The 16,819-nt window shown below is 46.5% G+C and overlaps 1 protein-coding gene across 2 annotated transcripts in view; it reads left to right on the forward strand.

The window, feature by feature from the left end:
• The window catches only part of USP22 (ubiquitin specific peptidase 22), a 64,809-nt gene that overhangs the window by 17,066 nt on the left and 30,924 nt on the right, over positions 1 to 16,819 (forward strand). For both annotated transcript variants that reach the window (XM_058283329.2, XM_058283330.2), the window contains exons 2-3: positions 3,661 to 3,793; positions 16,027 to 16,140. In XM_058283329.2, coding sequence (XP_058139312.1) covers positions 3,661 to 3,793; positions 16,027 to 16,140 — 247 coding nt within the window. The remainder of the gene's footprint in view (positions 1 to 3,660; positions 3,794 to 16,026; positions 16,141 to 16,819) is intronic.

The raw sequence follows: 16,819 nt of genomic DNA on the forward strand, positions 1-16,819 counted from the left end.
AGTACTGGGCATGGGTGTTATTTAAAGGAAAAAGATTGGGTTGAATGGCGGATGTATAATTTATATTTGAGCCTTTCTTTCCCTGACCTGATAGTGCCAGGATGTAATAAATTCTGTGTTTTCTGGTTGTAGCAGATGTGCCTTTGTATAGTTGCCATAGTTTTCTTTTTGGGGCAGCTGAAATTCTTGAAGCAGATTTTTCTTTTTTTCATGAAGTTCTTCTGCAAAGGCATTGGTAAAATGGTTTATCTTTAGAATTCAGAGCTTAATTTTGGTCTGTTTTTTAAACCTCTATAACTTTTTTTTTTTTTTTTGGTTAATTTTAAGGGAAAATAATGGTATTAAAGTGTTTAAGTTGTATACTTATCCTGGTAAGAATTGTGATGAATTTATATCTTCAGGGGAATGCTTGTCTTGAATTAATTTTTGTTTGTTTATATAAATAGAGTTTGGTTTACTTTGTTTATCAAGCTCATAGAGAAATTTTAAAAAATCTTGATCATTCCTTTATAATATCTTTAAAATAAAGAGCATTTATTCTTTTCCTTTCTCTTCATCTCTAGTTGTAAGGAACCCTAGATAACTAAGGAGAAAATTTCCATGTTAGTTGGACAGGTTGTTCTATATCAAGTATAATAGTCTGTAATTGTAAAATGTCCCTTTTACATTCCTGAGAGCAGCGATGGTCAGTTAAGTCCTTTGATTAGTCACTGGAGGAATAAATAGACGACCGTTCGACTACTACAATGTGAGTCTTTTCAATGAGCCTCTGAGCGTGCTGGCGTTACCTTGGCCTGAGGCCTGTGGGTCTCCACTGCAAAAAAAAAAAAAAAAGAGGGTTCTGGCCCCAAAAGGCTAAACCTTATGGTTTAACTAACCTCTGTAGATTATTTTAGAAAAAAGCAGCCATTGAGAGTAACTGAAATATAGTTTTAACTCTGAGATTTGGATTTGTGCTTCCGGAGGTGAACTGGCGCGTGGAGTGGAGAGAAAGGACGAGCCTGAGCAGGCCGAGGTCTTTGGAAGGCGGCGCGTCTGCGTCACCAGGAGGGCTTCTTACAACAGTTTCCCGACGAGTCCCCAGGTGATGCCACTGCTGGTGATTGGGAACCGCTGTGTGAGACCCACCGAGGAAGGACGCAGCTCCGTCCACACCGTGGGCACGGCCTGCTAACCTGCCTCTGACCAGGGCGACAGCCCCGGCGCTGCCATCCACGGGCCTCCCTGTGTGGAGAGAACCCCCTTTCCCCCACCTACCACCAGTTCTTCCAGCCTGTTTAACGTCCCCACAGACCCTCCTTTAGGCCGGGGGTCCATGGACCCCCAGGGGCCCAAGGAAAGATTGCTGGGGGTTTGTGAGCTTGAACTGAAAAAAAATCAACTTCTGAGCTTTATTTTCTTTGACCTCTAACTGAAATCTAGTATTTCTTTCACCTATGAATGTGTGCGATAAATTACAGTAGCATTCATTTTATAACCCTTTACAGTTGTTGCATATCTCAAAGTCACTTAAGCTCATCCATACTTTGAAATTATGGTGGTAGTTAGACCCATTGCTAGTTACGTGTCATGAACCGTCTGCCTCTGCGCTCTGAGAAGGGGTTCGTGGGTTTCACCTGACCAGCAAAGGGGTCTGTGGGGCGGAACAGGCTCCGAGCCCCTGCCCTGGGCAGTCCCAGTCTGGGAAAGCGTGCATCCTGCATGTAAACACAGGCCAGGGCCAGTGCCCTGGGCCCCTCCTGCTGGCCCCCTGCCTCGTGGTGCCCCCTGCCCTCCACGCCGTAGAAACCCGCTTGCTGGTGCTGCCGGGCTCCTGGCCCTGGTGGTGAGGGTGCGGCCAGAAGCTTGAAGCCGTCGGGCAGGTGCTGATGCAGAGTTCAGTCATGCCCCTCGCGGTGTGGTCACACCTTTCGGTTTCTTCTGTGTGTCCAAAGGAGTCACACCTTTCTTAGGAGATGGTTGTGCGCATTGAAGGCAGTAAGTTTACAGGAGGCATCCAATGCCCACGTCTAGCACGCCCTCGGCGGGTAGTATGAGATTTTTGTAACCTGCCTTTGTGGCCCTTCTTATGTCACCCTTTTTAAAAAATTTTTATTTTATTTATTTCTCTCCCCTTCCCCCAACCCATGTTGTCTGCTTTCTCTGTCAGTTCAGTGTGTGTTCTTTTGTGTCTGCTTGCATTCTCAACAGGCAGCACCAGGAATCTGTGTCTCTTTGTTGCGTCACCTTGCTGTGTCAGCTCTCTGTGTGTGCGGCGCCACTCCTGGGTGGGCTGCGCTTTCATTGCACGGGGCGCCTCTCCTTGCTGGGCGCACTCCTTGTGCGTGGGGCTTCCCTGTGCAGGGGACACCCCTGTGTGGCAGGGCACTCCTTGTGCGCATCAGCACTGTGTGGGCCAGCTCCACACGGGCTGGGAGGCCCTGGCTTTGAACCCTGGACCTCCCCTGTGGTAGGTGGATGCTCTATCAGTTGAGCCACATCTGCTTCCGTCAACCTTTTATTAACCTAATTAATTCTCTTTCCTTATTGTGCCAAATCCAAACAAAGAGAATTAAATAGTGTGGAGTCATCTTAGAGGTTAGAAATTCAGTTTGATCTCCAGTTATTGGAACTGTTACTGTCATGCTGTGCTGGAAAATGGTGATGTTCCTGGGTGGGTTAGAGCAGAAGAATTTTTTGCCACTCGGCTTGTAATTGCTGTGCTTTAAAATTTGAGATTTCTGTGGTCTGGACAATAAATTGTTCCCTCTTTCAGTTCCGTGCATGCTTCTGTGGTTCATGTCCCTTTCCCTTTTTCTCTCTCACTTTTTATTTTTCTTCAAAATTTGCTCTGGGAAAAAAGAAAAAAAATAAAATAAATTTTTAAAAAAGGAAAGAAAAAAAACTAAGAAAACCAAATTGGCCTAGTTCTTGACAGCTGGGCTGTTGAATTTGGAATGGCTCTCCAGATCCAGGGTGGCGGGGCTGTGAGTCGGCCTGGCGTGAGATGGGAGCGGAGGCCTGCCAGCGAGGAGCAGGCACAGGCTGAGCACACATGGAGCTCTCTGGGCAACAGTCGAGTGCTTTTTTGTTTTTGTTGTTTTTAGGAGGTACTGGGGATTGAATCCAGGACCTCAGGTGTGGGAAGCAGGTGCTCAACCACTGAGCTACATCTGCTCCCCAGAGAGAGTTGGTTTTTCCTCTTGGTCTGTTTTTTGTTTTTAGGAAGTACTGGGGATTGAACCCAGAACCTCCTACGTGGGAAGCAGGTGCTCAACTGCTTGAGCTACATCTGCTCCCCTGGCTAGTTTTTTTCCCTGTAGGCACCAGGGCTGAGGATTGAACCCAGGGCCTTGTGTGTGAGAAGCTGGTTCTCCCACATGAAGCGCTCTGGCTCCCCGCTGCCTGGGTTTGATGGTTGAGGCAGTGTGCTCAGTTTTCTTACAGAGCTAGTTTTGAGCTAAATGAAGTAAATACTCTTTTTTTGAGGGCGGGAGTGGAGGATTGATCAAAATATTTTAGAAAATGACCTTTTCGTGTATAGCAAGACTTGGAGGTGAAACTCGGAATTTCCCTTCCCTCTGTAGCTGTACCCCTCGTGGATCACTTTGCTGGAACGTTTCTCTTTGAGAACGCCTGGCCTGCTGCCTGCTGTTGATTACTGTTCTCTCCTCCTTTCAGGCCAAGTCGTGCGTCTGCCACGTGTGTGGAGTCCACCTGAACAGACTGCACTCCTGCCTCTACTGTGTCTTCTTCGGCTGCTTCACCAAGAAGCACATCCACGAGCACGCCAAGTCGAAGCGCCACAACCTGGGTGAGGCCCCTGCTGAGCTCCCCGATGAGGTGCCCGTTTGGCGGGGTGGCCTCAGCCTCCCTGCCTCCGAGCGTTGATTACAGCTCGCTTCTTCCACAGTGGGAATAGTCCCAAACCTTTTGTCTTTATCTTTTCTAAAAACCTAAAAATTACTTTTTTCCTCCTCGTGAAACGTCACAGTGGACATGAAGAGACGTCTGTCACTGAGCACTCGTTGGAGCGTGGGTGGATGGCGTATCCAGGGCCCGTAAGGCTTTAAAAGCCGGCCTCAGCCTCTCGTCGCAGGGGATGAACGGTGTCCACGTTCTTTGTGCTCATCTCTCCTGCAAACACAGCATCAAGACTCAGCTGAGGCGGAGTTTCCAGGGAATCCTCTTGGGTGTGTGTGTGGGCTGTTGGTGCCAGCGTGGACTTGATGTGTGGGGATCGTGGGCTTTCGGTGATGGGTTTTCATGCTCGCGCCAACACAGAGTCTTGAAAAGGCTAACAGCACTGGTGGTGTCCAGGTATTTACCTTTCATGTATTAAAGAAAGCAAGCTGTCATGTATTCTGGCAGGATTCTAGCAGTTACAGAAAATGAAGTTGTGTTGATTTTCTTTTCTAACCATAGTCATTAAAAGTTTTCTTTTTCTGCTCCAAATTAATGTTTTCAGTTAAATAATTATGCAGTTGTTAGGCTATCCATAAGAAAATCACTTTAAAAGTCTAAGCAGAGAAACTTTTCTGGAAAATACATATATGGACAATTCCAATAAAAGATCTTTACAGGGCTTTTTTTCCCCTAAAGAAAATTTGTGAGCTTACAAAGCAATCATGCATAATGTGCAGAATTCCCCTTCCTCACCCCTGCACTAACTATGGTCCATAGTGCACTTGGTGTATTTTTTCCATACACCCCCCGTTATTAACACCAAGTATGAGTATTGTCCATTTATTATAGCTCATGAGAGAACACTCATATTTGTACTGTTAACCACAGTCTATCTTCTACCACATGGTTCCCTGTGCTACAGTCCCATGTTTTGTAAGCGTTTTTTCCCCCTAAAAAGTGCTATATATATAGTCTGCTGCTTTCTTGAAAACATGAGCCTGAAAAATCCTAATGGGAAGCAGTGTTCGACACATTTTTCAGATCAGTACTTTAATCATGTCCCTTGAAGCTGTGTATAAGCAGATCTAATAAAAGTAAAAATCCCATGGATTTACCTAAGGTTTTCGTTATTCTGAGCAATGTGTCAAGAAGCAAGACCATGTAAGGTGCAGCTTCTCTTTTTCTAATGTGATGCTATCAGCTTTTATTATGGACACATGGCAGCTGCCACCCCACCATCATGCTGTGTTTGTGATTGTTGTAACAAACATCTCTTTAATTTCTAGGTGACATATGGTGTGCTAGGTCTTACTACAGAAAGTGTGAAAACTCAAGAACAAAATCCATTCCTTGCTTTATTTTATAATTTACCTCAAGATTTTTTTGGTTAAAGTTTAATGATTCTTAGCAGTGTAAATAATAGCTTAAAATTTAAACTGAAGGAGACAGCAGAAATTTTCACCTACATGTATTTCTTTTTTTGGTTTTGGTGTTTTTGTTTTTGTTTTTTTTGTATAAATAGTGGAGATAGAATTTTCCTAACTCAGTCATGTCCATTTGCAGTTAATATCTAACAGCACAAGTGTTTGCAAAAAGCCTGCTTGGAATTAGGGGCTCAAGCTCGGCAAGGAGAGCTAGTGACACGGTGCCCTTGTCAGCCGCAGGGGAGCAGGCCTCGCCTCGGGAGAGGGCCAGGCGATCAGTGAATGGCTTCCTTAGAAGGAGCGGCCATGGGGAGAAGAGGCTCAGCAGGAGCGAGCGTGGGAGAGGATTCTCAGTGTAGGCGTTTGCTCCAGTAATGTAACGAAGAGTGTTCCTGGCATAGCTGATTCTCATACCAGACCAGCAAGCCTGCTGTTTATTCCTGGGCTCTGATCTAGAGCCCTTGTGAAAGCATTGTGGAAAATGGGGGAAATTGGGAATGTATTTGTACTTAAGTTGCCTAAAGAATTAACTGGGTGGGAGGAGTGGGGGGCTGGGGAGTGGAAGTATATGGGATCCTCTTTATGTTTTTTAATGTACCATTTTGTATGACCTGTGTATCTAAACAAAACTTTTTTTATTTTTATTTTTATTTTTATTTTTTTTAATTTTTTTTTTATTATTTTTTATTTATTTAATTCCCCTCCCCTCCCCCGGTTGTCTGTTTTCTGTGTCTTTTTGCTGCGTCTTGTTTCTTTGTCCGCTTCTGTTGTCGTCAGCGGCATGGGAAGTGTGGGCGGCGCCATTCCTCGGCAGGCTGCTCCCTCCTTTGCGCTGGGCGGCTCTCCTTATGGGTGCACTCCTTGCACGTGGGGCTCCCCTACGTGGGGGACACCCCTGCATGGCAGGGCACTCCTTGTGCACATCAGCACTGCGCATGGGCCAGCTCCACACGGGTCAAGGAGGCCCGGGGCTTGAACCGCGGACCTCCCATGTGGTAGACGGACGCCCTAACCACTGGGCCAAAGTCCGTTTCCCAAAACTTTTTTTAATTCTAAAAAAAATCTGACTGGTACCCAGGCTCATCCATAAAAATTACATGATAAATTTGTGGTGTTAGTTCATTTTACCAACCCAAGTGATATGATAAACTCCGCCTTGACATTTGCTAACATGAGAAGTTTTTATAAAACTTGTTTGCTTAGGAACAAAAAGGAAAACATGAATTGGGAGAAAGCGCCCACCCTTTGCTGTGTTAGAGTCATGAGTTCAGGGAAGGTTGCTTGTGCTTGTGTCTGTTTTAACAAAACAAGTTAGAGGTCTCATTCCTTCTGGGAATGATATATGAACAGGATGCGTAACAGTGCCTTTTCTTTTTTTCTGTGGTTTCTGTTTTAACGTCCAGCCGTCCATTATCCATTCTTGCATTTGTATTGAAGAGTCAATCTCCTACAGTTGGTTTACAGTTTATGGAACAAAATCCAGGATCTGAAACACTTTCCAGTCATTTTCATTACCAACATTTATGTGGAGAAAGAAAGAGCTTGGAAGTCTGAATCAAGAATTCTGATAAAATAAAACAAACCTGGCCAGGTTTAACAAGGACAGAACTAAGAATGTTTTAAGCTTTTGCTTCTGTTCTTTATCACCAGATAGATGTTTTTTTTTTTCTCCTACCAACAATTTTTCCAAACCATACTTTATACAGAATGATTAATAATATTTTCTTTTTCTTTGGAGTTCTGTATACTTCACTATCATGAATAGTCTCTTAAGTTGTTTCCTGCAGCTATAATTTTGTTCCTTTATTAGATCTAAAGCCTTTAAAAAACAAAGGGTTTTTTTGGGGGGGCAGGGAGGGGTTTAGGAGGTACTGGGATTGAACCTAGGACCGAGGACATGAAGCAAGTGCTCAACCCCTGAGCTATACCTGCTCCCAAAGGTATTTTTATTCTTTTTGTATTATTTGCAGCCCAGTGCTGTGAGGAGATACTTAATATGTAAATAAGTAAATGGGTGGGTAAGTGACATATTCTAAGGGAAAATCCCATCCCCGTCATTCATACTAACCTCTGCTGGCTTTATTTAAGGAAAAAAGAAGGTAACTAACCATAAAGAGTAACTCCCAGGAATATAGATAGTTTTCCTAATCCCCTCTTCCCTGTCTGACAGGTTCTCCCCTTTTAAGAACTCTTCATGTTTTCTTATTTGGTTGTGCAGAAATGTATCAGCATGCTGAGTGACAACAGTGTTTGCCAGAAAAGGGATTGCCAGGAGCGCCAGTGAGCCTTCCACAGGATAGATAGGGCCATAGCTTGGGTTTTTCTGAACAGGGCAACACTGTATGTGTGGTTTGTTCAGCAGAGCCTCTGATTGAAAGAGGAGGGAATGTGTTGGATACACAGTTACACTTTTCATGTGGCAGCCCCCACTTGGATAGACTCTGATTCCTTTTCCAGGTGCTTCTCAAAATTGGAAATGCTGTGTGCTGTTTTGACAGTATATCATCTTAGCCTCGTTAGTTTTTCGTTTTTTTTTTTTACGGTTTATTTCTCCCCACCCCTTTGTAGTTTGCCCTTGCTGTATCTGTTTGTTGTGTCCTCGTCTTCCTTTTTTTTGACGGTATCAGTAACTGAACCCAGGACTTCCCATGCAGGAGGTGGGAACTCAGTCGCTTGAGCCACATCTACGTCCCACGCTATTTTTTTAGTCTAGGCAGAAGCAGTTTGCAAGCAGGGGCCAGGGGTCCCTCATGGGGCGCTGGAAGGGACTGGGAGTCTTGACTGACTCCAAGTGCTGTCACGCCGGCGTAGCCACACCATTTGGAAGGCTGCTCTGGAGCCTCTGGCACCTTCTCTGTAAGTAAGTAAAATGGGGAAAGTGGTGCTTTCTGCTAGCCTTTCTGTTTTAGATCCACAGGAGGTTTCTTAATTGCTGCTTTGGATGTTAGACTCCTTCACCCCAAAGAGGGGTGGATTCTGAGGCTTCAGGTTCTGGGGTTTCTAAGTACCTTGGAAGAAAAGTAGGAGCTGGATGCTCCCTGGGGCAGTAGTACAGTGTTCAGTTTGGTTTTGCTGGAATTCAGGTGTCTGTGGAACATAATGTGGAGGTGGCCAGGGGAAGTTTGGAAATTTGAATTTGGAGTAGAGGTCATAGAGCTAGAGCTTTGGAAATCCCCTTTAGCTGAGCATTTGGGGAAAAACTGTCTCTTGGAAAGGAGGAGGGGGAATGTGGAGTGGAGAGAAGAGCCGTGGCCTGCGTGGGAGGGGAGTCCACCTAGGGGACGCAGGGGGAGGACGCCGCTGAGAGCGTGGGGCAGGCGCCGCGGGTGGTCAGCGCGTCGGGATTGTGTTGCAGCTCGAAAGTTAAGGGGCAGAGGAGGAGAGGCGAGGAAGAATGCTTATGTTCTCTAGTACTGCAAGGAAGACAAGGAAAGTGGGACTAGTAACGGGCCAAGGATTTGGCCATAGCGGGCTACTGGTTGACTTCTGAAAAATTAAAATTTATATTTTGGAATAATTTTAGATTTACAGGAAAGCTGCAGATAATACAGAGAGGCCCCTGCCCGCTGAGTGCCCTTACCCAGCTCCCCTGTGTGTTGACGTCTCGTAACCGTGGGACACTCATCAAGACTAGCTGCGTAGAGTTTCTGTGGAGTCACCAGTGTTTCACCAGAGCATCTTCCCTCTCCATTGTTCCATGCTGCGTCTAGGTGGACAGGCGCAGGACAGGGACTCGGAGGCTTGATGGCGAGTTGGGGCATCCTGGAGGCCAGGGGCAGCGGGGGCTCCTGCGGGAGCCGTCAGGAGACGAGGAACTTACTCTTCTTGTAGGGTGGAGAGCAAGTTGGAGCAAAGGTGGGGTGCAGTCTTCTTAGAAGGGTCATGCAGGGAAAGAAAGGCGAAAAGATGCTTTTTTCTCCGACACAGGAGTGAGTAGAGCAAGCAAGAGCAAGGTAAGGGGAGGGGAAGTTGTGGTAGACGTCTCATTGCGCCTCGGGGAGTGAAGGACGGGCAGGTGTCCTGACAACTGCAGTCTGAGCTCGTTCTAGATGACTCAACAACAATAACAAAAAAAAGAGACACAATGAGAGACACAGCAAACCAGGGAGCTGTTGTGACTGAAGTAATTGCGTGCCTCTCTCCCATGTCGGAAGGTCCAGGATCTGTTCCCTGTACCTCCTAAATGTTAGAAAGAAGGCTGCACCTGTAGCAAAACAAAAGCTCACCTGATTGTGGAGGAGAAAAGAATTTTATTAACAATCTTGCAAGAACGGGCACACAACCTGGATAAAATGGCCGGTGTGCCAAACAACAAGAAACAGTGATATTTATACCCTAAACCTAACACGCGGGTCCCTCCCCTGTTCCCCATTGATTGGGTACTTCAGGGGTTCCAGCCTTTCCAGAGATCTAACGTACAGGGTTCCCGCTCTGATTCCCCGCTCTGCGTTCACTACACTCAGGTGGGCTGGGCAGACTCAGTGCTGTGTTCACTGCTGGCTCGCTTTTCAAATGTAGTGCTGCTTTCACTACTGGCTCTGCCTCCAGTGGTGGCACCGTTTGGTGCCAGTTTTCAAATTCTTGGCTTGCCAAAGCCGCTGGAACCCCTACACTGCCTCCCTGAACAGCAGAGCTGACTCTGGCTTCCCTTTGTGAAAATTAAACTTTTAACTCTTTCTCATGTAAAGAGAAGATGAGAAGAGAAGACAAGCAGACACAGAAGAACACGCTGCGAATGAACACAGAGAGCAGACAGCAAGTGCAGGTGGCAAGAGGGGGGAATAAATCAAATAAAATCTTTTAAAAGAAATACTAATTGGAAAACTACAGAAAAGTGACTTTAGATTACCCCTAGATGATGATATTATCGCACACATGATATACACACGTTGCACAATGTCTACAACATTGTCCAACACATAACAGGGAGTTCTGTGTTAGCGATTAGATACTATTTGATGGTGAATAAGTAGGTTTGGTCAAATATTTATATTCCATAAATGAGGGCTAAATGGATTTGAAAATACACTGTAATTATCCGACAGATAGCCTGGCAGGATTGGCAGTAGCCTTCCCTCTTCATAGATGGGAATGCCAAGGCCGAGAGGTAACTGTTGTGTTCAGCACGTAATAACTAGTTACTCTGGTAAATAGCTGTTAACAAACGCTGAATGAACAGATTAAGTAACTTGTCCAGATCCTGTCACCCATAACAGGCAGAGCCAGGGTTTAGGTGCAGGAAGGCTGGACTACACAGCCTATGTGCTCTTGCAGCACTATACGGCCTTGTCTGGTTTCCCTGCGCTGCGACAAGTGCCACACCGCGGGTTGGCGTAAACAGTGGCGTCTCCTGGCCCACGGTTTCAGGGACGGGAAGGCTGGCTTCTCCCGGGGCCGGGGGCCCCTGGCCGGCACACGCCTCGCGTTCCTCGGCTTCTCCGTCACGCCCTGGCAGCTCTCCTGTCTCCTCCTGCTTCTGTCGACTTCTGGCTCCCCGCGCCTCACCGTGGCTTTATTTTGCTGGGATAGGGTTCTAGGGTTAAGGTCCCTCCTGATGATCGCTGCGATCCTTAATAGAGGCAGCCTCCTTAGAAGGTGCTGTTGACGGGCGTCCCCCCGGGATGAGAGGAAGAGGAAGAACGGGTTTTCAGGCACCAGAACTCGGCCCCCCCCCCCCCCGCCGCTGTGCTCTCCTCCACCTTGCCCCTCATAAGAGAAAAGCGCAGCTTCGGTTTATTTTGTTTTATTTTACTACCTCAGTGGTTTTATTTTTGTCATTGACAGTATGCACAGCACTGCAAATTGCATCATGACTTTGTTTGATTTCCTTAAATGCCAAGTACACATGAAAATATGTTAATGTTCCATATATGTAGCACTTAACAAAAACCCTCTCAGCATAATCTCTCTTCAATGTTTTCCTGCTTATACATAAATAACGTAATCTACAAAATTGTTAACTCTTATGGCCTACGACTGTATGTAAGTTTTGTTTAAATTAAAAGCCTGAAAAGTGTTTTCCTTATATGATATTATAAGTAACAACATGTAGTGTTTATTGTCAGTTAAATGACCTTGTCATCACAAGTTATTGTCTTCCTGTCAGTTCTGCTAGTATTAGACCTTCTACTGCACTGGATGAAGATGCTGTGAATAGTCAAAAGACTAGATTTTTTTTTTTTAAGGAGGTATTGGAATTGAACCAGGGACAGTGTACATGGGAGACAGGCGCCCAATCAGTGAACGATATCCATTCCCCAAAAGACTGGAGTTTACAAACAACAGTAGAGAAAGTTGCTACTTAAATATCACTGGGCCTTATCTAAACCCTTTCAGCATGTCTGAAGAACAAAAATTACTACTAAAGCAGGAATGCTTGTACTATTACTTATTTTTAAAGATTCATTTTCTTTTTTCCCTCCCCTCTCGTGGTTTGTGCTCACTGTCTGCTCTCTTTGTTGTGTGTTCTCTGTGTCTGGTCTTTTTTTTTAGGAGGCATGAGAACTGAACCCAGGATCTCCCATGTGGGAGGGAGGTGCCCAATCCCTTGAGCCACCTCCACTCTGCTTGTTGTGTCTCATTGTGTTTCCTTGTTGCATCATTTAATTGCATCAGCCCGTCAGTCAGCTGACTCTCTGGTTTTGGCTTCCTTTAGGAGGCACGGGGAACCAAACCCGGCACCTTCCCTTCTATTCCACCCCCAACCCCCCCGCCGGCCCCGTTTGGTAGGTGGGCACCCAACTGCTTGAGCCATATCTGCTTCTATAACATTTAAATAATGTAAGCTTTTAAAAGTCTAATATTTAAGAAACAGAACAGATTAAATTCATGTAAATCTTGTGAAAAGTCTTCCATTGAAATTCTTTTACAGGAACAGAATCAACACTATCAGTGCTCTTCTAAAATTTATTTTGAATCACTGCTAACTTTCAGGGTAAAAATAATGACACACAAAAATGAACTTAGAGAGGCATAGTAATTAATTCTGATATAGAACATTTTATGGATTAGTTTTTGTTTGATTACTGGAAATCCTTATTCCTTCAGAAAATATTAAGATGTGTGTCTGAAAGATACTTCCCATCTAGTGATCTCTCTGGTAGCCATTTAAGATTTATTAGTTAAGCACTTAAATTACTTTTCTGTAAAAAAATCAAAAGAAATTTTGCATGATGGCTGTGTTGCAAGGTACACAATATTTTTCTAGGTCTTCATTTATAGGGCATAAAACCTAGAGAGCAACATAACCCCATTTGATTCAAGCGGTGTAAACTACAAATAATACTAAGTTAAGCACTGTCATTATTTTTAAAATCTAAGCTCCTAAGTTTTATTTTCCTGTAGAGAAATGATCAGATTCACGATATTAATTGCCAGCTGAACTTTATGTTTAGAAAATGAAATATTCTTTGTTAAATGCAGGTCACATGGTCTTACTAAAAAAATTCTGATAAAACCTAATGAATTTGAGTAAAAACTCACAAGTGGTGACTAATTCTGTCAGCTTTCAGCCCCAAACAGCACAAATTGATAGTCGTTATGCACGGGCAGTTCAGACTTGAAGTTAATCATAGAAATGCCAACAGCTCGGAAGTTATTCCTGATGGGTTCCACTAGACTTTGAATGAGGCGCAGCAGATGTGCCCATCTGATAGACAGTCTGCTTAGAAAATTAAAGCTATTGGAACTGTAAATAGGGAATACAAAAATACAAACACAGTGATGGCAGGGCATTAGGGCCGTAAAAAAAAAACGAGTAAGGTGTAAAGTCAGCACATCCGATAGTTCTTTGTTTCCACTCTTTTTTTTTTTTTTAAAGATTTACTTTATTCCCACCCCCCACTCCTTGCTTCGTTGTTTGTGCTGTCTACTCTCTGTTCATCTTTTTTTCAGGAGTCACTGGGAACTGAACCCAGGACCTCCCCTGTGGGAGGGGGGCACCCAATCACTTGAGCCACCTCTGCTCCCTTTCCACTGATTTTTAAAAGCTGTGGCTTTGTAATCTTTTTAAAAGGGAAAGCATTTCTATGCTGCTGCTTGTTGTGTTTGCATTCTGCATTCTTGACTACAATGCAGTCTTCAAATCCTCTTGCAGAGCCTGATGTATCGCTTTGGGATTTCTCCAGAAATTCACCTTGTCGTGTGTTCAGCAGCCTTTGGCGCTTTGGTGGCCTGGCAAACTTCCTTGTGTACAGAGCTGTGCACAGACAGTTTCCTGTCCAAGCCAGTGTTGAACGTTCTTGAAGTCTCCAGCAGAATGTCCACGGGCTGATCCTCACCAGGTTCAGATTCCCTCCCGCCCTAGCACCACTCCTCATTGTTGATACCTGTACGCGTAGAGCAGCTAACAGGTCGGGTCTACCTGCGTGTGAGTGGGTGGGGTGGGTTGCTGTTCCTGTGGAGAGCATCCAGGCAGCCACAGAGGGAGGGGATGGTACAGAGGTGGAAAGCTGAAAACATAAAACCGCTGCAGAAAGAAATGGGGAGGGCAAGCTCTTTAATTCTTCTAGCCCCGGTTTGCTTAGGTCTTTTCTGACATGCTGAAAACAGTCATCGTCTGCTCTATGCCTCTCACTCTACTACTTTTCAGTTTCCTGGCGTCGTTGGAGTCAGAGGCCTGTGCAGCTGAGAAGGGTTTTAGTAGTTGCCTAGAAAGGATTGGGGTGGAGGTGGGACGGCTTTCAGCTCATTCCATGTGGGTGACGTTTTCCCTCTCTTCTCAAGGTCGTCCTGTGACCTTGGGCTGACATGTGAGGACAAAACCAGGCACCCCCTAGCAGTGGGAGACCCCATCACGCGAGAGCTTCTCCACTGTGTGGGATAGCGGTTTGTTAATTTCACCCGGCTCAATTCCTGTCCTGCACCCTGTGGTCCCTGCAAAGCGTTGTCCATGGAAGGCTTGTTTTGATGTGAAGTGATTTTCCAGGAGCACCACCCTGTAGGTGCTGCTTTGGGTTTGGAACAGCGGAATTGTCATCGTGTAGAAGTGCCTCGAGGAGGCCCTAGGATGTTCACAAAAGCACTGACGTCCTCGAAAGCCCTCCGTGCCGGCGTTCCTTCCGGTGGCTCCCCTCCTGCAGCGTTTCTCGCTGACCCTTCTGCGTTCTCCATCATCCTCGCCGTAGGCTTGTGCCTGACAAGGCTTCTCTTTGTGCCCACGTGCCAGGAACTAGACTGCACAGGAAGCTAGAGCGCCCCAGGGCGTCCAGCTCCTCCCCAGGGCGTCCAGCTCCTCCCCAGGGCGTCCAGCTCCTCCCCAGGGCGTCCAGCTCCTCTCCAGGGCGTCCAGCTCCTCTCCAGGGCGTCCAGCTCCTCTCCAGGGCAGCTCTGGGGGGCATGTAGCGCAGGTTGTGGGAATTCTGTCAGGGCTTTTGGGAAGGGGGCAGTGGTAGAAATGGGGTTCTTAAATTGATAGTCTGATTTTTATTTCTTGTTATTTCTTAAATTGTTATTTTTAATCTCCACCTCAAAATGAATTATCTGTCATAGTTGCGTAAGACAGTGTTATAAAAGCCATGATTTACTAAGACATTACTGTTCACCATGAGGCGTGCTGCCGTAGCGTTGCGTGTACTAAGTGTATTATCACACAAACCATGAGGCGTAGGCGCTGTGGCTATTGCCTTTTTACCAGTGGGGAAACAAAGGCTCGGAGAACTGGAGCTGTTTCTCAGAGACAGAGCTGGGATTGAGGCTAGTTGTTTGAAATCTGTGCTCTTTTCTGTGTGCTGCACTGCCTCCCAGATGTAGGGGATTGCTTGCGGAATTTAAGCCCCCCTCCCCCTTTTTTTGGTTGTTGGTGTTTGATATATAGTGCCTTTCTTCCAAGGGCTCAAAGCACTTTATCTTGTTTGTCTTCATGATAAAAAATAATTAAGGGCCCAGATATAACCGTCTTAGAGGGGATGCATGTGAGAAAGTATGCAAGGCCCAGCAGCTAGAGGGCAGTAGGCAAGTCAGGGTCAAACAGGTCAAGGTCATTGGGCCAGAAAATATTTTTCACTCATCTTTTTTTTTTTTGAGGTGCTGGGACCAGGGATTGAACCCTCAAGGCCAGGGCTCAATCACCGAGCCACATTGGCTCCCCTGGGTTGGCTCCCTTGTCTTTTAGCTCGGTGTCTGCTCATCTGCTGGTTGTTTTTGCTCATTGTTTGTTTGTGTCTTTAGGAGGCACGGGGAGCCAGTCCCGGGACCTCCCGAGTGGGAGGCAGGCTTGAGCCAGGCTTGAGCTGCATCTCCCCATTCCCACTCTGTTACAGCAAAAGCGAGACAAACAGCTGTGCATTCCTGCCTTTGTATGCGGAATCTTAGCTGAGGTGAAACTGTCAGGTAGCCGAGCATCCTTAGGGAGTTACTCTGTTCAGTGAGAGTTTACTCGTTTTAAACATCGTGCCTTCTGAGAGAAGGCGGAGGGCCCCGACACTGAGTGTTAGGTGCTCGGGCAGGTAGGCCTGGGGTTTCCCCGTGTCTCTCTCTGACGCCTCCACCCTCGGCAGCCCTTGCAGAGGAGGGCACGTGCAGCACTGCCAGGGGTTAACCATCCCCAGGGCGGAGCCCTTTTGTGCTCTGCCTCTGTGATGGAGGGCGGGGGCAGGGTGCAGCTAAATGTCTGCCAGACTGTTACTGTGCTTTAACCTCCTGTCCTTACCTTTTAGGTTTTAATTGGGCTTTGTGTCTCTCCCCTGCCCTCCCGGCCCTCCCTCCTCTCTCTTTTCAGCCATCGACCTCATGTACGGAGGTATATACTGCTTTTTGTGCCAGGACTACATATATGATAAAGACATGGAAATAATCGCCAAAGAGGAACAGCGGAAGGCTTGGAAGATGCAAGGTCTGGTTTTGCTCAACTTTATCTTCCTCATTTGTCTGTTAAGCCTGCAATTCCCTCGTGTGTTGAGGGCAGAACTCACTAAGCCAGAGTAACTCTAGGGAGAAAGTAAAGTTGGAAGGGGGCGGCTGCCTCTGCAGGTGGGCTGATTTATGGGGAAGAGACCCAGCACCGTTCCCTGCAGTCGGTGCTCAGTGGAGTTGGCCAGGCAGGCAGAAGCGCAGCCCGGGGTCCCTGGTGTTGCTGCAGCTCACCTTCCCGGAGCTCCGCAGGACTGCAGCTCAGGTGCCTGCAGAAGTGGGGCTCGGCGGGCGCCTAGCCGGAAGCCGGGCAGTGCTGTGCCCCTCTGCGCTCTTAGTGGACGTTACAGAACACGCTACACCAGCAGTCCATGGGCTCCCCTAAAGGTGCACGTGCAGGTGCAGCTGCTCCTCAAGGCTGCCTCCCCACGTGGGGGACAGGTGTGCTGTGTTTGCCCTCGGCGCTCCAGGTGGGCCCCTGCGCTGGTATTACGCAGGTATGTGCATAGGTGCACGTGCTTTCTTCCAGGAGGGTAACTGTTTTTCTTGTTCGATTGCTGTAGAATCTCTTTTGAAACTCTTAACTGTTTGGGTTACGGTAAGCCTTTATCAGCAGAATAAACTTGCCAGATAGCAAATGTAGTAATCTTCCACTTAGGTAC

Source organism: Dasypus novemcinctus, chromosome 21 (genome assembly GCF_030445035.2).
Source record: "Dasypus novemcinctus isolate mDasNov1 chromosome 21, mDasNov1.1.hap2, whole genome shotgun sequence".
NCBI lineage: Eukaryota > Metazoa > Chordata > Mammalia > Cingulata > Dasypodidae > Dasypus > Dasypus novemcinctus.